At 39.9% G+C, this 23,312-nt stretch overlaps 1 protein-coding gene across 1 annotated transcript in view; it reads right to left on the bottom strand.

Annotated features, from left to right (window-relative positions):
• Nucleotides 1-23,201, bottom strand: part of LOC106609439 (protein mono-ADP-ribosyltransferase PARP12) — a 34,062-nt gene extending 10,861 nt beyond the window's left edge. Inside the window, exon 1 of the mRNA XM_014208283.3 lies at nt 22,827-23,201. Within this exon, the coding sequence (XP_014063758.1) occupies nt 22,827-23,101 (275 nt within the window). The 5' untranslated portion in view covers nt 23,102-23,201. The remainder of the gene's footprint in view (nt 1-22,826) is intronic.
• Between the last annotated feature and the right edge of the window lie 111 nt (nt 23,202-23,312).

Here is a 23,312-nt window from a genome sequence, read left to right as displayed (position 1 = left end):
CTGTTGTATTCGGCGGATGTGACAAATACGATTTGATTTGATTTAGTCCTATTCTTTAACATAGATTTTGGGTTGATATGAAGACGTGAATCCAACATATGAATTATCAATTTGTAGACAAATTGGATATTGAATTGTGTTTGGTTGTCGATGCAACCAAATATCAACATTTGAAAGAGATGTCTATTTTGTGCAACTGACTTTGTCTTAAATTCCAGTTGGTCTACAAATTCATAATTGATATGTTGGATTTCAGTCTCCATCTCAACCAAACATATAAGTTAAAGAATAGGACTAAATCAAATAAAACTGTATTTAAAGTTGGATTTGATTTAATCCTTTAATTTATATTTGTAGACCAACTGGAATTTAAGACAGACTAAGTCAGTGCCACAAAATATACATCTCCTTCAAATGTTGATATTTGGTTGCATTGACAATTCAATATTACTTTTGCCATATAGTAAATAGCCTTAAGTTAAGGCATATTTTCATTAAAAGTTATTTTGATGAATTTATTCATACTATTTCATCCTTCCACAAGATATAGTCCCGACACAAATCTAGGGTTGCTACCAAAGCCGGCTGCTCGTTCGTTTTATTGGTTCGGTTGCCATAGATGCGACCCAGTCGTTCTCGCTTTTTGTTCTGTATCAATGGGTACAGGAAGTTAGTCGTTCATTCATAATGTTCCATTGCCATACTGGCTGGCAACGTTGTTATCCCTTGCTTGCTAGCTAGCCAACAACGGCTAACTTACAGTCACGTCAAACAGTGCAGCCAAAATAACCACAAAGTAGCATTTGCATTTGTTTAAGCTGTTTTCTAGTGACATTTATTTGGATACATCCATAACAATGAGTTAATGAGTCGCAATTTCGTCAGGACACTGTTTTCAGAGGAGCTAGCCAACAACACAGCTAACACAATCACTTAAAACTGAAGCTGGAAAGACTATAAACTAGCTGCACTTCATTTCGTTTTACCTTTTTTCAATTGACATTTATTTGTATATATCCACAAAAATTATGCCAGCTGATTCATGATTTCGACTGGCTGAGAAATGCTGCATGCCTGTCTGTCTCATTCCGACACATTCATTACTATGGGACAGTTGGAGATTTAATTTAAATATTGAAAAAATGTTGCAAATGTCGGGGAGACAGATAGCAAGGTTAATACAAATCTCCGCTGTTGAAAACTAAATGACAGTCTAAAAGAAATGTGAGATAATGTCTAGATGCTTTTTATAGTGGAGATCAAGTTTATAAATTGCCTGGCTGGGCTGATGACTAAGTGCAGTATGGTGGCAAAATTGCAAGATTGTTATAATACTTTTTTTGCATCACATGGTTGTTTTATTCAACAGAATAGAGTATTCTTAACTATTGTGTGTGTGTTCTACTGAGGATGTGCCTCTGGGAGATAACACTGACAGGAGATTTACGATGTCTTTTGGGTGATAAAACCTAAAGAGCATTCCAGAGCATGAGTTAATGTTTCTGTTCTATACCGTACAAGTTTGGAGTCGGAGGGCCAGACACTGGTCTATACAATGAAAACTGTTGACACAGCAGATACTGTCTGCTATGTATTATAGGTATCTTTCATACAAATCTGAACCTTGTGACCCATTCTATATATCTTTTGTTCGTCATGTAGGTTGAAAGGGGTGTAGCTTGGCTATAAAAGACCTTTGTACTTTTGTCTCGGCGCTCTCAACGAATCATCAGAGACGGGGATTCGTCGACCAGCCATCGCTATTGCAAAGCTCTCACTAATAAATATTCCATTTAAGTTTAACTCTGACTTGTGTGATAAGTTTGTCTGACCCGATTTGATAGTAAAGAAATGAACCACCACAGCAGTCAGATGGAACAGAGTAAATAGGCATTTTAAAGTCATAGATTTAGCAGTAACTTCTGGAATAGACACCGGCTGGAATGCGGTTTTAACCAATCAGCATTCAGGATTATATCCACACGTTATATAATCAACTATAAATGTAATCTTATGTAATCACAGAAAGCATGTGTACTCAAAATAGCATGCAAAGGTTGCAGGTCTGTGAAGGTGATAACACATCAAATAGATGCATAAATACAAAATATCTGACATTGTATTCCCAATTTAACTTTGTTGTGGTTTTAAATGGTTGAAAGCGCAGTGATAACACATTTAGATGACAACTAAGGGCTTGATTCAATCTGTATCACCGAAGTTCAGCGCTATAGTGCGATTGAAATTTAAAGGTAATGTTCCTGCATTTATGGTAAACGCTGCATATGTTGACTCACTCAGAAATTACCTTAACATTTTAAGCGCGCTATAGCGCTGAACATTGGCAATACAGATTGAAACGAGTCCTAAACCAAAAATCTGACATTGCTTTTCCATTGGAATTCGGTTGTGCATGATTACACATTGGGAATTCAACAAACTTTTGGCTGTTTTCTGAGTGGGTGAATAAATATTGAAATCTCACTGTCTCAAATAAATATTACAAAAATGTCCACATTGAAATGACGTGGTGTGCACAGTGGGATGTGGCTATAGGCCTATACTTATTCCATTGGAAACAGTAAAAATAGGGATCCTACACAAAGAATTGTTGAATCAACGTTGTTTACATGTCATTAAAAAATATATATGTAATGTGATGATGGTGAATCAACATGGAAAATGATTGGATTTGCAAAATGTCATCAACGTAAGGGAATTTCGTATTTTTCTCACCCAACTTTTAACCTAAATCCAATGTGATGGATTTTTGGTTGATTTCACGTTGAATTCATGTTAGCTGACAACTCAACCAAATGTAAATTAAAAATTGACTTTGAACAGACGTTTGTTCTCAGTGGGTATTTGATCAGTGCATGATAATATGCCCAGGCCTGTTTCTTACAATTTATTGCAACTACTTTCAGCCTAGTGCACAATGGAAAAACTTTTGAGCAGCGCCTAGAGGGTTCAAGATGTGTTTGAATGCAATGCGTAATTTCATGCGTAAATATGGAACATTTTGGATAGGGCCTACTGGAAAAGTTATTAAAAGTAGGCCCCCTCAGATTTGCCCTGTTAAAAAATGTTTTATTATTTTTTGGTTTCATTTATTGTTGGTGTTTCTCTTTAATACTACTAGCCACCTACCAATTTTATGAAGTTGGCTATCTCCCAACCTTATAACTGGTCACCAAGAAGCCATTTCAGGCTATCAATCAAGTTAGAGTAGCTAGCTTGTCTAACTATCTTAGCTGGCATGCCTGCTGGCAAGGTTGGTAGACTTTAGAAAAGCAAGCAATAACTAAATGTACTGAATAAGACTCACAATCCTTTAAATATTTTACCTTGCAGAGATGCAGAGAAGCATATTTAGATTCATTAAAAAAAGAACCAGGCACAGATCTGGGGAAGGGTACCAAAACATTTCTGCAGCATTGAAGGTCCCTAAGAACACAGTAGCCTCCATCGTTCTTAAACGGAAGAAGACTCTGCGTAGAGCTGGCTGTCCGGCCAAACTGAGCAATCGTGGGTGAATGTAAGCACTGTATGCTTAAATATACAGAAAAATAAACATATTTATGACATAGAATTAAGCATAGTAATTATGGCTCTAGATTGCAGGAAAAAGCTGTGTCAGGTGTTTGGAAAATGCTAAATTCTCCAACTTCTAAATGGGGGCCTAGCCCCCCTCAGACCGCCCCTGAGGTATCCTCACATACTTTATGCCCCCTCAGATGTTTTGTATGCATGATATGGAAGACTATTAGGCCCAAGTGAAGACCAAAAAAAAAAAAAAAACATTATGGGTGGTGGTACTTGGATTTTCGTTTGGCACGGATTGTACTTAACAAACTTGAAAAACTTTGAGAATAAAGTCGATATTTCGAGTATAAAGTAGATTTTTTATTTTTTTTTAATAAAGTCAACATTTTATTTTGTGAATAAAGTGACAATATTTCGAGAATAAAGTGTCAATATTTTGAGAATAAAGTCGCAGTTGTATTTCAAGATTAAAGTAGGGGATTTGGTTAATAAATGCATACCTCCCTGGCTCCCTGTTGCTGTGTGCTCCACCTTTGAAATGCCTGAGTTAGATGACTGATGAAACTATACTTTAGAATTGGCTTTAGTAACAAGGAAATCCTTCTTCTTTTAGCACATAATAACCAAAATATTATAAGTATTAGGACCAAGTATTAGGACCTGGAAGAAGTTGTGACTGCCACAGATTGGGTCTTTTCAGAAGGAGGAACCACACAGCCTTGGATGAGGTATTTAATCCAAGTCCGTGTGGATACATAAATAGGTAGAGATGGGCGTGTTAAAACAAACAAATGGCCATAATAATCAAATACACTTGTTCAAACAGACGTCACTGTGCACTCACACTTATCAATCTAATGATCTAATAACTCGCACGCACCCTCACAGACACACACACACCAAGTTTCCACCTGGCAATTTCAGCATTACATGGGCTTGCTCCTACCTATCTCTCCGATTTGGTCCTGCCGTACATACCTACACGTACGCTACAGTCACAAGACGCAGGCCTCCTTATTGTCCTTAGAATTTCTAAGGAAACAGCTGGAGGCAGGGCTTTCTCCTATAGAGCTTAATTTTTATGGAATGGTCTGCCTACCCATGTGAGAGACACAGACTGGGTCTCTACCTTTAAGTCTTTACTGAAGACTCCTCTCTTCAGTAGGTCCTATGACTGAGTGTAGTCTGGCCAAGGGGTGTGAAGGTGAACGGAAAGACATTGGAGCAACGAACTGCCCTTGCTGTCTCTGCCTGGCTGGCTCCCCTCTCTCCACTGGGATTCTCTGCCTCTGACCCTGTTTTGGGGGCTGAGTCACTGGCTTACTGTTGCTCTTCCATGCCGTCCCTAGGAGGGGTGCGTCACTTGAGTGGGTTGAGTCACAGACGTGATCTTCTTGTCTGGTTTTGCTCCTGGGGTGGAGGAGATCTTCGTGCGGGATTTTCAGCCTTGTCTCAGGGTAGTAAGTTGGTTGTCTGTTGATATCCCTCTAGTTGTGTAGGGGCTGTGCTTTGGCAAAGTGGGTGGGGTTATATCCTGCCTGGTTGGCCCTGTCCGGGGGTATCGTAGGACGGGGCCACAGTGTCCCCCAAACTCCACCCCTGTCTCAGTCTCCAGTATCTTTGCTGAAATAGTCTATGTACCGGGGGGCTAGGGTCAGTCTGTCTTATCTGGTGTCCTGTGTGAATTTAAGTATGCTCCCTCTAATTCTCTCTCTCTCTACTCGCGGAGGACCTGAGGCCTAGGATCATTCTTCAGGACAACATGGCCTGACTCCTAGCTGTCCCCAGTCCACCTGGTTGTGCTGCTGCTCCAGTTTCAACTGTACTGCCTGCGGCTAGGGAACCCTGACCAGTTCACTGGACGTGCTACCTTGTCCCAGACCTGCTGTTTTCGACTCTCTCTCTCTACCGCACCTGCTGTCTCGACTTCTGAATGCTTGGCTATGAAAAGCCAACTGACATTTACTCCTGAGGTACTGATCTGTTGCACCCTCTACAACCACTGTGTATTATTTGAGCCTGTTGATCACGTTTGAACATTTTGAAGAACAATCTGGCCTTAAAACTTCTTATGAATCGGTGTCCTGTCAACGGGACAGTTGTTGCTCAATATGCATAATGTGACTAAAATGTAAAAAAATATATATAAAAAATAACGGTACATATATTATATGGGAAGAAAGCTTAAATTCTTGTTAATCTAACTGCATTGTCCAATGTATAGTAGCTATTACAGCAGGAAAAAAATACTATGCTATTGTTTGAGGAGAGTGCACAACAACAAAACACTTTTAGCACGGCGACAGGTTTGATTCATTCACATCTGAAGGGTAAATCATTTACTTACATTCTGAAATCTTGCTCTGATTTGTCATCCTAAGGGTCCCAGAGATAAAATGTAGTGTAGTTTTGTTTGATAAAATCCGTTTTCATATCCAAAAAATCCATATAGTATGCACGATCGATTTTGTATTTCCACTCGTTCAACTTGCAAAGAAAGACATTTGTGAAAATCGAACACTAAATGTTGTTTCAACCAGTCAATTTAAGTGAAGTGAAATACCAGTCTTTATATTTATATTATTTTATATTGTAAATCTGAGCTAATGCAGTTGTTTCAATGGTTGCATAGTACTCATTCGAGAGATTTTTGAAATATTTTCTTTGATTGCTATATATTCATGTGTGTGTATCCCTAATTCCTAATGAAATATGTGTATGAATAGCAAACAAGGCACTCGAAAGCCACAACATGTCAAAGTCAACATACAATACACATTGGGCTCCCGACTGGCGCAGTGGTCTAACACACTGCAGTACCTGGTTCGAATCCAGGCTGCAACACATCCGGCCGTGATTGAGGATAGGGCAGCGCACAATAGGGCGGCGCACAATTAGCCCAGCGTCGTCTGGGTTTGGCCAGGGTAGGCGTCACTGTAAATAAGAATTTGTACTGACTTGTCTAGTTAAATAAAGGTTAACACAAAAAATTTAAAAAATGATTGGTACACACACTTCACCACAGCGTTCTCCACTCTATATAATATATGTTTATAGATGTGTTGTTAATTTGATGTATTGCTAAAATAAAAGTTCAATAAAATAAGAAAACATACAAAAATGCTATGCTAATGCAAAATACAAGTTTACACACTCCCTGGAATGTCATACATTATGGATCATTAGCTTACCTACATAAAATGTACTAACAGGAGACGCGACAAGAATGCTGATTCAATGTCTCCAAACACAGAAGTGAAATATTTAAGATAAGGGCCAAGTTAGCAGCCAACACTGATCTAATGTAATAAGTGAACACACCATAAACAAAGTAAAAAAAGACAAAAATAAAAAATATACACACTATTTACAATTACAGTATTTAGAACACCCTATACACAAGATTGTGCTACTGGTCTCAAGTCTCTTTCTGCTGTAAAGCACTTTCCATCCTCTACTTGTAGGCTGACTGGGTATTCAAACCTCTAGATGGATGGGCGGGGGTTTGTTGTGGAGCCAGAGAGAGCAGCTGTCAGACTAAGTGGGGGATGGAGGACTTGAATGTGGTCTCTTTGAAGTCAGTCTTTACCACTATTGAAGATTTGTTTTTATCAGTAAGAATTCAAGTTTATTACTATGGTTAGGTTCTTGAAAATGTATCAATTTACCAATTCGTCCACTTGGAGGCCACTTGGGTACATTTGGGAATATCGTGAAGGACACCTGAGTGACTTTATACTAAATGTCATGTAGCTTGCTCATTCTTGAAGGTATCAGTCTGAAACAGCTTCCTAGCTGAATGTGTGGCTTTTCTTTTTCATGTCAAAGATGATGCAACAAAAATAAAAAACATATGTTTTTTTCTATGTATTATCTTTTACCAGATCTATTGTGTTATGTTCTCCTACATTAATTTCACATTTCCCCAAACTTCAACGTGTTTCCTTTCAAATGATATCAAGAATATGCAGATCCTTTCTTCCGGTCCTGAGCAACAGGCAGATAGATTTGGGTATGTCATTTTAGGGGAAAATTGAAAAAAAAAAAGGGGTGGATCCTTAAGAGGTTTTAAATGGCCATGTACTCTGATAATCTACACCCGGCACAGCCAGAAGAGGACTGGCCACCCCTCAAAGCCTGGTTCCACTCTAGGTTTCTTCCTTTCTAGGGAGTTTTTCCTAGCCACCGTGCTTCTACATCTGCATTGCTTACTGTTTGGGGTTTTAGGCTGGGTTTCTGTATAAGCACTTTGTGACATCTGCTGATGTAAAAAGGGCTTTATAAATAAATACATTTGATTGATTGATCTAAATATAGGCCTATTAGATATTAATGATGATAGGGCTATATAGGCTAGGCCTATATAAAGAAATAATCATTGATCTGACATGACTTAGTTGGTAGCCTAGCTAATATCTCCTTTCACTATCCATCTATCGGTGATGTCGTCAAGGATGGAAGGAATGAAAGATGCATAGGTTATCATCTCTGTTATAGGCTATTTGTCTCAGCTATAACGCTTAGGCTATCACTTGTTCACCTTATATAGACTAGTGGCTACATCTGTTAGGTTATAATAATGGAACATTAAATTGCTGCACCAGTCGCGAGTCATGACTGCAGTCAAATTCCACGTGACTTCTGAGTCACAGCAACTAGGCTTCTCTTAAACTGCGCTCTAATGACACTGATGGTCATTAGTAGCCTACCAAACTTGCTAACGACCAGTCGCTAACAGTAGCGGTGTGTGGGTAAAATCACTGGGGAAGCCAGAAAAAAAATCCATATTACAACCTATGTGTTGTGATAATGGCATTGTTTGCTCCAGGCTATGATCTATAGAGGTATTCAGAGTGGACATCTAGTCCGCCGACTCAGGAGGCGAACACACCACCCATCGCTTCCGAGTATATTACTCGCTAATGTTCAGTCTCTGTATAATAAAGTTGACGAGCTCAGGGCGAGGATTTCCTTCCAGAGAGACATCAGGGATTGTAACATACTCTGATTCACGGAAACATGGCTCTCTCGGGATATACTGTCTGTGTCCGTACAGCCAGTTGGGTTCTCAGTTCATTGCGCTGACAGGAATAAAGATCTCTCCGGGAAGAAGAAGGGTGAGGGTGTATGTTTCATGATTAACTACTCATGGTGTGATTGTGATAACATACAGAAACTCAAGTCCTTTTGTTCACCCGACCTAGAATACCTCACAATCAAATGCCGTCCTTATTACCTCCCAAGAGAATTCTCTTCGGTTATAGTCACAGCCGTGTAGATTGCCTCTCAAGCCGATACCACGACGGCCCTCAAAGAACTACACTGGACCCTATGCAAACTAGAAAATACATATCCTGAGGCCGCATTTATTGTAGCCAGGGATTTTAACAAAGCTAATCTGAGAAAAACGCTACCAAAGTTCTACCAACACATTGACTGTAGCACTCTGAGAAAACATTGGACCACTGTTACTCAGCTTTTCGAAATGCCTACAAGGTCTTACCCTGCCCTCCCTTCGGCAAATCTGGTCACGACTCCATTTTGCTCCTCCTTTCTTATAGGCAGACGCTCAAACAGGAAGTACCTGTGCTATGGACTATTCAACGCTGGTCTGACCAATCGGAATCCATGCTTCAAGATTGTTTTGATCGCGCTGACTGGGATATATTCCAGGTAGCCTTTACAATAATATCAACAAATACATGGATACGGTGACTGAGTTTATCAGGAAATGTATAGGAGATGCTGTACCCGCTGTGACTATTAAAACCTACTCAAACCAGAAACCGTGAATAGATGGCAACATTCGCGCAAAACTGAAAGTGTGAACCACCGCATTTAACCATGGCAAGGTGACTGGGAATATGGCCGGATACAAACAGTGTAGTTATTCCCTTCGCAAGGGAATCAAACAGCCAAAACATCAGTACAGAGACAAAGTGGAGTCGCAATTCAACGGCTCAGACATGAGACGTATGTGGCAGGGTCTACAGACAATCACGGACTACAAAGGGAAAACCAGCCACGTCGCGGACACCACCGTCTTGCTTCCGGATAAGCTAAACACCTTTTCACCCGCTTAGAGGATAACACAGTGCCACCGACACGGCCAGCTACCAAGGACTGTGGGCTCTCCTCCGTGGCCAACGTGAGTAAGACATTTAAGCGTGTTAACCCTCGCAAGGTTGCCGGCCCAGAGGGCATCCCTAGCCACGTCCTCAGATCATGGCAAGACCAGCTGGCTGGAGAATGTACGGACATATTCAATCTCTCCCTATCCCAGCCTGCTGTCACCACACGCTTCAAGATGTCCACCATTGTTCCTGTACCCAAGAAAGCAAAGGTAACTGAACTAAATGACTATCGCCCTGTAGCACTCACTTCTGTCGTCATGAAGTGCTTTGAGAGACTAGTCAAGGATCCTATCACCTCTACCTTACCTGACACCCTAGACCCACTTCAATTTGCTTACCGCCCCAATAGATCCACAGCCGATGCAATCGCCATTGCACTGCACATTGCCCTATCCTATCTGGAAAAGAGGAATACCTATGTAAGAATGCTGTTCATTGACTATAGCTCAACATTCAATACCATAGTAGCCTTCAAGCTCATCATTAAACTTGGGGCCCTTGTTCTGAACCCGGCCCTGTACAACTGGGTTGTGGACTTCCTGACGGGCCGCCCCCAGATGGAAAAAATACCTCCACTTCGCTGATCCTCAACACAGGGGACACACAAGGGTGCGTACTCAGCCCCCTTCTGTACTCCCTGTTCACCTATGACTGCATGACCACCCACGCCTCCAACTCAATCATCAAGTTTGCAGACAACACAGTAGTAGGCCTAATTACCAACAATGACGAGACAGCCTACAGGGAGGAGGTGAGGGCCCTGGGAGTGTGGTGCCAGGAAAATAACCACTCACCCATGGTCAATAAAACAAAGGAGCTGATCGTGGACTTCAGGAAACAGCAGAGGGAGCACCCCCCTATCCACAGACGGAAACACAGAGGAGAAGGTGGAAAGCTTCAAATTCCTCGGCGTACACATCACTGACAAACTGAAATTGTCCACCCACACAGACAGCGTGGTGAAGGCGCAACAGCGCCTCTTCAACCTCAGGAGGCTGAAGAAATTTGTCTTGTCATCTAAAACACTCACAACTTTTACAGATGCACAATTGAGAGCATCCTGTCGGGCTGTATCACCGCCTGGTACGGCAATTGCACCGCCCTCAACCGCAAGGCTCTCCAGAGGGTAGTGCGGTCTGCACAACACATCACCGGGGGCAAACTACCTGCCCTCCAGGACACCTACACCACCCGATGTCACAGGAAGGCCAAAAAGATCATCAAGGACAACAACCACCCGAGCCACTGCATGCTAGTTCCTGTGTGGCTCAGTTGGTAGAGCATGGTGTTTGCAACGCCAAGGTTGTGGGTTCGATTCCCACGGGGAACCAGTAGGATTTTTTTTATTTTTTATAATAATGTATGAAATGTATGCATTCACTACTATAAGTCGCTCTGGATAAGAGCGTCTGCTAAATGACTAAAATGTAAATGTATGTTCACCCCGCTATCATCCAGAAGGCGAGGTCAGTACAGGTGCATCAAAACTGGGACCGAGAGACTGAAAAACAGCTTCTATCTCAAGGCCATCAGACTGTTAAATAGCCTTTACTAGCACCTTAGAGGCTGCTGCCCTATATACATAGACTTGAAATCACTGGCCACTTTAATAATGTTTACATATCTTGCACTACTCATCTCATATGTATTTACTGTATTCTATTCTACTGTATTTTAGTCTATGCCACTCTGACATTGCTCGTCCAAATATTTATATATTCTTAATTCCATTCCTTCAATTTAAATGTGTGTGTATTGTGTGTATTGTGGTGGAATTGTTAGATATTACTTGTTAGATATTACTGCACTGTTAGAGCTAGAAACACAAGCATTTCGCTACACCCACAATAACATCTGCTAAACATGTGTATGTGACCAATAACATTCTATTTGATTCTGTTAGTTCATATGCCGTATGACCATGATATACTGTAGTATGTAAAGACCAGATTAAATTGAGAATAGTCTGATGGGTGAGAATATTATCAAGTGCTTGTCAAATTGTGAAGGAGAGACTGATGAAGTGTGTGCAGCCATTTGAGAGAAACATAGCAGAGTGATTGCCTTTCATGTGACTTTTTTCAAATAATCATAAGAGTTGCATCATGCAGCCTTAGAATGTATTAAAAATCAAAATATATAGCCTGAAGTTTGTGTCACAACTAAAGTTGCATAAATAACTTTCATATAAGCATATAGGAGGACCTGTTTCTTTGTTAACCGCTCAACACAGAATAGCCGCATGTGCCCACCTCCTCGGAAATCATTTGGGTAAAATATCCTTTCTATTTTATTCAGCTACTGTATGTTCAATTGTATTGTTCTTTCTTACTATAAAATAATGCCACGGAAATTATAAGCAAATTTTGCCAGCTAAATTAATTTGTGTAGCCCACAGCCACATGGCATAGTTAGATCAGGGCCTAAAATAAGGAAGACTCAGAATAAGCTATTCTATTCTTCTGAATAGGCAACATTTCCTTTAGACCTGTCCTAAAATAAATTATGGATTTATTTTTATGGTGTAGGGCATGTTATATTAAATGGATTTATTAGCATTTTTAAAATGTAGATGTTCTAAAGGTCCTCATAAGTGGCTTGTAGGCTATGCAAGGGAGCCGGAGATGCTAAACATCTTTTTGTTGAATAACGGTCAATTACCATGAGACCAGCACTTATTTGCATGACAATCAACAGCTGACGAATTTGGAGAGCAGCTTGACTTGGGGACTAGGTTTGCAAAATTCTGTGACTTTTCAATATATTCTCTGGTTTTCCAGAAATCCTGGTTGGAGGATTCCGGATATCCTGCTTATTCCCTCCTGATTCCGGGATCCTCCAACCGGGATTGTGGAAAACCAGGGAATTTATTTAAAAGTTCCCAGAATTTTGCAAACCTACTTGGGACACATACACGCATAGCCCCAGGTCTCCAGGATCCCAAGATAATTTGTTTCACAATTCCATTGGGTCAGAAGTTTACATACACTAAGTTGACTGTGCCTTTAAACAGCTTGGAAAATTCCAGACAATTATGTCATGGCTTTAGAAGCTTCTGATAGGCTAATTGACATCATTTGAGTCAATTGGAGGTGTACATTTTACATTTACATTTATGTCATTTAGCAGACGCTCTTATCCAGAGCGACTTACCTGTGGATGTATTTCAAGGCCTTCCTTCAAACTCAGTGCCTCTGCTTGACATCATGGGAAAATCAAAAGAAATCAGCCAAAACCTCAGAAAATAAATTGTAGACCTCCACAAGTCTGGCTAATCCTTGGGAGCAATTTCCAAACGCCTGAAGGTACCACGTTCATCTTTACAAACAATAGTACGCAAGTATAAACACCATGGGATCACGCAGCCATCATACCGCTCAGGAAGGAGACGCGTTCTGTCTCCTAGAGATAGACATACTTTGGTGCGAAAAGTGCAAATCAATCCCAGAACAACAGCAAAGGACCTTGTGAAGATGCTGGAGGAAACAGGTACAAAGGTATCTATATCCACAGTAAAACGAGTCCTATATCGACATAACCTGAAAGGCAAATGACCCCTGAAAGGACAATGACCCCAAGCATACTTCCAAAGTTGTGGCAAAATGGCTTAAGGACAACAAATTAAAGGTATTGGAGTGGCCATCACAAAGCACTGACTTCAATCCTATAGAAAATTTGTGGGAAGAACTGAAAAAGCGTGTGCGAGCAAGGAGGCCTACAAACCTGACTCAGTTACACCAGCTCTGTCAGGAGGAATGGGCCAAAATTCGCCCAACTTATTGTGGGAAGCTTGTGGAAGACTACCCGAAACGTTTGACCCAAGTTAAACAATTTACCCAAGTTAAACAATTTAAAGGCAATGCTACCAAATACTAATTGAGTATATGTCAACTTCTGACCCACTGGGAATGTGATGAAAGAAATAAAAGCTGAAATAAATCACTCTACTATTATTCTGACATTTCACATTCTTCAAATAAAGTGGTGATCCTAACTGACCTAAGACAGGGAATTTTTACTAGGATTAAATGTCAGGAATTGTGAAAAACTTGAGTTTACATGTATTTGGCTAAAGTGTATGTAAACTTCCGACTTCAACTGTACAGGGTCAGTTCTAGTATCATATTTACAATGTGCAGGGATACTGGATCGATAGAGGTAGATACAGTGCCTTCGGAAAGTATTCAGACCCTTGACGTTTTCACATTTTGTTACGTTACAGCCTTATTCTAAAATATATTACACTGTTTTTTCCCCTCATCAATCTACACACTAACTTCAAGCACCAGCTGTCAGAGCAGCTCACAGATCATTGCACCTGTACATAGCCCATCTGTAAATAGCCCATCCAACTACCTCATCCCCATACTGTATTTATTTAACTCCTTTGCACCCCAGTATCTCTACTTGCACATTCATCTTCTGCACATCTATCACTCCAGTGTTTAATTGCTATATCGTAATTACCTCGCCACTATGGCCTATTTTATTGCCTTACCTCCCTTATCTTACCTCACTTGCACACACTGTATATATATATATATATATATATATATATATACACATACTTTTTTTCTACTGTATTATTGACTGTATGTTTGTTTATTCCATGTGTAACTCTGTGTTGTTGTATGTGTCGAATTGTTTTGCTTTATCTTCGCCAGGTCGCAGTTGTAAATGAGAACTTATTCCTGGTTAAATAAAGGTGAAATAAAATAAATAAACACAATACCCATAACGACAAAGCAAAAAATGTTTTTTAGACATTTTAGCTAATGTATTAAAAATAAAAAACTGAAATATCACATGTACATAACTATTCAGACCCTTTACTCAGTACTTTGTTGAAGCACCTTTGGCAGCGGTTACAGCCTCGATTCTTCTTTGGTATGACGCTACAAGCTTGGCACACCTGTATTTGGGGAGTTTCTCCCATTCTTCTCTGCAGATCCTTTCAAGTTCTGTCAAGTTGGATGGGGAGTGTTGCACAGCTATTTTCAAGTCTCTCCAGAGATATTCAATCGGGTTCAAGTCCGGGCTCTGGCTGGGCCACTCAAGGACATTCAGAGACTTGTCCCGAAGCCACTCCTGCGTTGTCTTGGCTGTGTGCTTAGGGTCGTTGTCCTGTTGGAAGGTGAACCTTCGCCCCAGTCTGAGGTCCTGAGCGCTCTGGAGCAGGTTTTCATCAAGGATCTCTCTGTACTTTGCTCCGTTCACCTTCATCTCGATCCTGACTAGTCTGCTAGTCCCTGCCGCTGAAAAACATCCCCACAGCATGATGCTGCCACCACCATGCTTTACCGTAGGGATGGTGCCAGGTTTACTCCAGACGTGACGTTTGGCATTCAGGCCAAATAGTTCAATCTTGGTTTCATCCGAGAATCTTGTTTCTCATGGTCTGAGAGTATTTAGGTGCCTTTTGGAAAACTCCAAGCGGGCTGTCATGTGCCTTTTACTGAGGAGTGGCTTCCGTCTGGCCACTCTACCATAAAGGCCTGATTGGTGGAGTGCTGCAGAGATGGTTGTCTTTCTGGTAGGTTCTCCCATCTCCACAGAGGAACTCTAGAGCTCTGTCAGAGTGACCATTGGGTTCTTGGTCACTTCCCTGACCAAGGCCCTTCTCCCCCGATTGCTCAGTTTGGACAGGCGGCCAGCACTAGGATGAGTCTTGGTGGCTCCAAATATCTTCCATTCAAGAATGATGGAGGCCACTGTGTTCTTGGGGACCTTCAATGCTGCACAACATTTTTTGTTACCCTTCCCCAAATCTGTGCCTTGACACAATTCTAAGCTCTACGGACAATTCCTTCGACCCCATGGCTTGGTTTTTGCTCTGACATGCACTGTCAACTGTGGGACCTTATATAGTGTAACGGGTTTTGTTGGAAGGAGTGGACCAAAGCGGAGTGTGGTAAGTGTTCATGATCTTTAATATCCAAAAACACTCAAACAAAATAACGTAAGGGAAAAACGAAAGCGCACAGTTCTGTCAGGTACAGAATAACAAAACAGAAAACAACTACCCACAAACACAGGTGGGAAAAGGCTGCCTAAGTATGATTCCCAATCAGAGACAACGATAGACAGCTGCCTCTGATTGGGAACCGTACTCGGCCAAAACAAAGAAATAGATAACATAGAATGCCCACCCCACATCACACCCTGACCTAACCAAATAGAGAAATAAAGCGGCTCTCTAAGGTCAGGGCGTGACATATACTAGACAGGTGTGTGCCTTTCCAAATCGTGCCCAATCAATTTAATTTACCACAGGTGGACTCCAATCAAGTTATCGAAACATCAAGGATGATCAATGGAAACAGGATGCACCTGAGCTCAATTTCAAGTCTTATAGCAAAGGGTCTGAATACGTATGTAAATAGGGTATTTTCTACTTTGTCATTATGGGGTATTATGTGTAGACGGGTGATAATAATTTTTTTTAAGATAATTTTGAATTCAGGCTGTAACACAACAAAATGTGGAATAAGTCAAGGGGTATAAATACTTTCTGAAGGCACTGTATGTAAACACACAGATTTGGATGAAGTACCTCATCCAAGTTTGTGTTGTTCCTCCTTCTGAAAAGACCCAATCTGTGGCAAAACCACTTCCAGGTCCTAATAATTAGGTTATTATGTGCTAAAAGAGCAAGGATTTCCTTGTTACTAAAACCAATCCTAAAGTATATTTTTAACGGTCATCTACTAATGTGGCGCGCACAGCAACAGGCAGTCATGGAGGCATGCAATTAATAACCAAATCCCCTACTTTAATCTTGAAATACAACTGAGTTTATTCTCGAACTACCACTTTGTTCTCAAAATATTGCCACTTTATTCCTGAAATATTGCCTCTTTAATCTCGAAATATTGCCACTTTATTCTCAAAATGTAATTTTGACTTTATTCTCAAAATATTGCCACTTTATTCATGAAATGTACGTTTTTAAAGTACTATCCGTGCAAATAAAAGTGCCACCACCCATCACCATTTATTTATTTTTTTCCTCTTCACTTGGCCCTAAAACTAGGCAACAGATTCTATTTTTTGCCTGGGTTAGGCCCAACATGTTATCTAAATGTAAATACCTAATAGAGCTCCACAGTGTAGGTGTCATAATACCAACAAAAAAATAGCGGTCAAACAGGGCAATTTTTCCCATATGGAGTTTTAGAAACACTTACAATAAGGGCTGTGTTTTGTGTCACCCTGGGGTGATGTTTTGATAACCATGTAATTCTCTCTCAGAGAAGGTGACTTTTATCAATATATTTGGTAGAGGTCGACCGATTAATCGGAATGGCCGATTAATTAGGGCCGATTTCAAGTTTTCATAACAATCGGTGATCGGCATTTTTGGACACCGATCATGGCCGATTACATTGCACTCCACGAGGAGACTGCGTGGCAGGCTGACTACCTGTTATGCGAGTGCAGCAAGGAGACAAGGTAAGGTGCTAGCTAGCATTAAATGTATCTTATAAAAAACAATCAATCTTAACATAATCACTAGTTAACTACACATGGTTGATGATATTACTAGTTTATCTAGCTTTAGTTCCATTTTCTACCTTTCTTTCCTCTCCTCCCTTGCAGCAGAGGGCTTTAGCTCTTTGGTGCATTAACATTACAGCTGAATGGATTCTGTATACAATTAGTTGCATATAATCGATCCGGTGCCTGTTCATTTATCATTGAATCATAGCCTACTTCGCCAAACGGGTGATTTAACCTCTTGGGGCTAGGTGGGACGCTAGCGTGCCACCCGTGGTGCACTCCATCAACAGCAGGTGCATTTCAAGAGCGGCAAATTTGAATCCAAATAAATGTCAAAATTCAAATTTTTCAAATATACAACTATTTTACACCATTTGAAAGATAAACATCTCCTTAATCTAACCACGTTTTACGATTTCAAAAAGGTTTTACGGCGAAAGCATAAATTTAGAGTATGTTAGGACAGTACATTTACAAGAGTTGTGTGTAATGTTTTGTCAAGTCAAAGACAGGGTCACCAAAACCATAAAACCAGCTAAAATGATGCACTAACCTTTTACAATCTCCATCAGATGACACTCCTAGGACATTATGTTAGACAATGCATGCATTTTTAGTTCTATCAAGTTCATATTTATATCCAAAAACAGCGTTTTACTATGGCATTGATGTTGAGGAAATCGTTTCCCTCCAATAACCGGCAGTCAAGTCAACACCACAAATTAAATAATTAAAATTAGAAAACATTGGTAAAATATTATATTGTCATTTAAAGAATTATAGATTTACATCTCTTGAACGCAATCAACTTGCCAGATTTAAAAATAACCTTACTGGGAAATCACACTTTGCAATAATCTGAGCACTGCGCCCAGAAAAATACGCGTTGCGATACAGACTAGACGTCATGTTGGGGAGATCTAAAATCGAAAATACTATGTAAATAATCCATTACCTTTGATTCTCTTCATCAGATGTCACTTCCAGGTATCACAGGTCCATAACGAATGTAGTTTTGTTCAAAAAAGCTCATCATTTATGTCCAAAAATCTCCGTCTCGTTAGCACATGATGTAAGCCAGCCGGACTTCTCGTCATGAACGAGGGGAAAAAATATATTTCCGTTCGTTCAAACATGTCAAACGTTGTATAGCATAAATCATTAGGGCCTTTTTTAACCAGAACATGAATAATATTCAAGGTGGACGAATGCATACTCTTTTATAACGTATTGGAACGAGGGTACCCAACATGAACTAGCGCGCCAGGTGTCTAATGGGACATCAACGTTCCATGGCTCTTGTTCGGTCAGATCTCCCTCCAGAAGACTCAAAACACTTTGTAAAGGCTGGTGACATCTAGTGGAAGCAATAGGAAGTGCCAAAATATTCCTAAACCCCTGTGTTTTTCAATGGGATAGGTTTAAAGTCAATACAACACATCAGGTATCCACTTCCTGTCAGAAAATGTCTCAGGGTTTTGCCTGCCAAATGAGTTCTGTTATACTCACAGACACCATTCAAACAGTTTTGGAAACTTTAGAGTGTTTTCTATCCATATATAATAAGTATATGCATATTCTAGTTACTGGGTAGGATTAGTAACCAGATTAAATCGGGTACATTTTTTTTATCCAGACGTGCAAATGCTGCCCCCTAGACCCAACAGGTTAACAAGCGCATTCACGAAAAAAGCGCCTTTCTTAAAATCAATACACAAGTATATATTTTTAAACCTGCATATTTAGTTAATATTGCCTGCTAACATGAATTTATTTTAACTAGGCAAATTGTGTCACTTCTCTTGCGTTCATTGTACGCAGAGTCAGGGTATATGCAACAGTTTGGGCCGCCTGGCTCATTGCAAACTAATTTGCCAGAATTTTACGTAATTATGACATAACATTTAAGGTTGTGCAATGTAACAGGAATATTTAGACTTATATGGATGCCACCCGTTAGATAAAATACGGAACGGTTCCGTATTTCACTGAAAGAATAAACGTTTTATTTTCAAAATGATAGTTTCCGGATTTGACCATATTAATGACCTAAGGCTCGTATTTCTGTGTGTTATTATGTTATAATTAAGTCTATGATTTGATATTTGATAGAGCAGTCTGACTGAGCGGTGGTAGGCAGCAGCAGGCTCGTAAGCATTCATTCAAACAGCACTTTCGTGCGTTTGCCAGCAGCCCTTCACAATGCTTCAAGTATCGCGCTGTTTATGACTTCAAGCCTATCAACTCCCGAGATTAGGCTGGTGTAACCGATGTGAAATGGCTAGCTAGTTAGCGGGGTGCGCGCTAATAGCGTTTCAAACGTCACTCGCTCTGAGACTTGGAGTAGTTGTTCCCCTTGCTCTGCAAGGGCTGCGGCTTTTGTGGAGCGACGGGTAACGATGCTTCGAGGGTGGCTGTTTTCGATGTGTTCCTGGTTCGAGCCCAGGTAGGGGCGAAGAGAGGGACGGAAGCTATACTGTTACACTGGCAATACTATAGTGCCTATAAGAACATCCAATAGTCAAAGGTATATGAAATACAAATGGTAGAGAGAGAAATAGTCCTATAATTCCTATAATAACTTCAACCTAAAACTTCTAACATGGGAATATTGAAGATTCATGTTAAAAGGAACCACCAGCTTTCATATGTTCTAAGCAAGGAACTTAAACGTTAGCTTTTTTTTACATGGCACATATTGCACTTTTACTTTCTTCTTTGTTTTTGCATTATTTAAACCAAATTGAACATGTTTCATTATTTATTTGAGGCTAAATTTATTTGATTGATGTATTATATTAAGTTAAAATAAAAGTGTTCATTCAGTATTGTTGTAATTGTCATTATTACAAATAAATAAATAAATAAATAAATATATATATATATATATATATATATATATATATATATATATATATATTTTTTTTTTAATCGGCTGATTAATCGGTATCGGCTGTTTTTGGTCCTCCAATAATCGGTATCGGCATTGGGAAAAATCATAATCGGTCGACCTCTAATATTTGGCCCGATTTACTCTTATATTCGAAAATGCTAATTAGCATCAAAGTAGACATCATGCAAGACTACAAATCCCACCAAACTCCTGCACAGCATCTCTAGCTGACGCCTTTACGAACAGGTATTGTGTCAACTTAAAACTTACACTAGACAGTTCACAGAATTGTCAATTTAAAAGAAATGTAGCCATGTATTCATTAGTAAATTTAGCTAACATTAGATAGTTAATTCAGAGATTCTTACCTTTGCCTCGATTCAGCAGTCTCGTCCAGATCATCATGGCATTTGTAGTTCTTTATGATAGCCAAGTTAGCAGCTAATTAGCATTTCATTTTGGGGGGGGGGGGGGGGGGGGGGTAAATATAGGGGAATATATTGATAAAAGTCACCTTGTCCTAGAGAGATTTACACGGTTATCAAAACGTCACACCAGGGTAAGCCTACACAGAACACAGCCCTTATTTTAAATGTTTCTAAAATCCCCTATGGGAAAAAATGTATGGTGGAAATTTCACTGTGACCTGCTGCTGACTATCAGGCAGTGAGCAGGTTGTTACTGAGTGAGTGGTGGGAAGGGGTGCTTGTGTGTGTTGAGAGAGCACTGCAGCAGGCAGCTGAGTCATGGTGACAGAGCAGCACACGCACACGTTGTGACAACTTTTTACCAGTTGTAGGTAGGCTATTTAGATTAATATTGGTTAATATTGGAGATACCTATTTCCAAATCTTTTTCCATAAAACATATTAATGTGCAAGAACTGATATGACGGAGACAAAGCATTGGAAAACGACTTTAGGCACACTAGAGCGCTTTAGATAGTTGGTTTAAAGTAAACTGCATTCTAATGTTTACTTTTCTTAGGGAAAACCAAATCAAGGAAAGGGTTTTAGGCATGCGCAGTTCTTGAGTCTCGAGCGCTGTGCAAGTGGAAATTTGAAATAGAAGTTATGGAATTCCCTTGCGTGCTTCTGTTGTAGGACAACGTGACATTAAATGTGGAGAATGATAGATTTGTATATGTTGGCCATCAAGTAGGCTATTCATTTCTATGCCATTGTAGGCTACTCTAGCCTACCATTTGATACAATAAATACGTTGAAATTACAATATCACTTGAGTCATTGCAAATCAATTTGTGCCACTTGTGTTGCCTACCTGGAGCTGACAAACATATTTAATAAATAGCCTATAACTTCAGTTTGTTGTTGTAGCCTTGTGTTATTATGCAATTATTAATGGCACTGTTTAGTTAATTAAATTGGAAGTTATCAATTGTGATCATGGTCACAGCTCAATGTCAGTTTCATTGTGGACTTTTCCCTGAAATTAGATGTAGGCGGCCTATCAGGGGCTATGGGCTATCTGCATCTAGTTCAGCAAACCATGGCAAAGTTGAATTGCAATTATAAACCCAGATTTTAGTCAGTAGCCTATTCCTATTGAAACAACATGTCAAGCTCGCAAATAGGCCATTTATAACAGTTGGTAGTCTTAACATCTGGCACATTATAATGGCACAATTTCTAGAAAATAGTTGCACAGAGATGTTGAGATCCTCTGTACAACTTTCATCCCTCAAACTCTCCTGTCAGATTTATCTATAGTTATGCACATGCACAAATTGGATTTATTTATAGTCCTGAATACTGATTGGCTGACAGCTGTGCTATATCAGACTGTATACCACGGTTATGACAAAACATTATTTTTTACTGCTCTAATTACATTGGTAACCAGTTTATAATAGCAATAAGGCACCTCAGGGGTTTGTGGTAGGCTTTAATGGCCAATATACCACAGCTAAGGGCTGTGTCCTAAGAACAGCCCTTAGCAGTGGTATATTGGCCATGTACCACACCTCCTTGTGCCTTATTGCTTAATCATAGCAGTCAAAACAAGTTAAATCGACATTCATTGATGGAACATTTTTAATAAGGGTGAATTATCTTTTCTCTTAAGACATATTCTTAAACTCTCAAGGATCATTATTTTGATGTAAAACCGAATTGAGCCTCAGCCTATGTCATTACAAATTACGTCAATATTCCTTCCTAAGCGCTCGACAACATTATGGAAAAAAATGTTTATTGGATAAATGTGGCAACTCCTCTCTTGCTGTAGAAAAACAAATGGGGGGCTAGATCTCAGGCCGTGTGGGTCGGTTTTGACGCATCATTTGTTTAAAAATATTAGCTACACCAGGCAACCCTGGTGGTTCTCAAAATACACCAATAACGCCATGAAGCAGGGTTCCCAACTGGCAGCAATTGGCTCCCTAAGTTTTCTGAGCAAAAAAAACCAAATATATATATATATATATTTTTTTTTATGATTTGTTTATTTTTTTACATAAAAGACTAAAAACACCAGCAGATCAGCTCCAATTGATTTTAATTTGCGAAATCTGTTCCCAAGTATTCCCACGCATAATAGAAGAGACACTTGCTCGTCTACAAATGTGTGGGATACTTGCGGTCAATTTGTAGTAAAATGATTTGTAATTATGATCCCTGCCATAAAGCAAAGGGAAAGGCTATATGCCAAAAGTTCCCCAGAGTGGGCCTTGTGATTAAAATAACGTCACCAGCAAACGATTGTAACAACAGTAACACAATTGCGAAGCATACCTTCTCCGACTGAACGGGCAATCTCCAAGCAGGAATCGTTTACAAAAATGTAAATTTCGGCATCCCTGGCAATCTTTGGATCTGCACAGTCGAACTCCAGTCTTGGCTACCACCCTTTGCTCTCCGTCAAAAACAACAAAACAAAATTTAGCTTGATTCGTAATTACATCCCGCACCGAGACGGGCAAGTCACTGTAAAAATTCGCATCTAATTCATCGACGTTCATTGATCCATGATTAGCACAAATAAGTTTAGTTATGGTCGATTCCGTCATTTCTTCAACCTGTTAAACAACCGTATATACTTTCCAATTGGTTCGGAACACTAACAAGAATATTATGTGTTTAGAAGGGAGCTGGTGAGTGAATCGAAACCGAAACTTAGTATAACCTTTATGATCTTTCCTTCTTCTGCACATGCAATAAAACTTTCATATTGCACAAAATAATTAGCAAGATCTTGACACTAGCCAATGTGTTATATAC

Source organism: Salmo salar, chromosome 07, assembly GCF_965601325.2.
Source record: "Salmo salar chromosome 07, fSalSal1, whole genome shotgun sequence".
NCBI lineage: Eukaryota > Metazoa > Chordata > Actinopteri > Salmoniformes > Salmonidae > Salmo > Salmo salar.
Note: the sequence above shows the minus strand (reverse complement) of the source record. Positions and strands in the feature narration are given on the sequence as shown.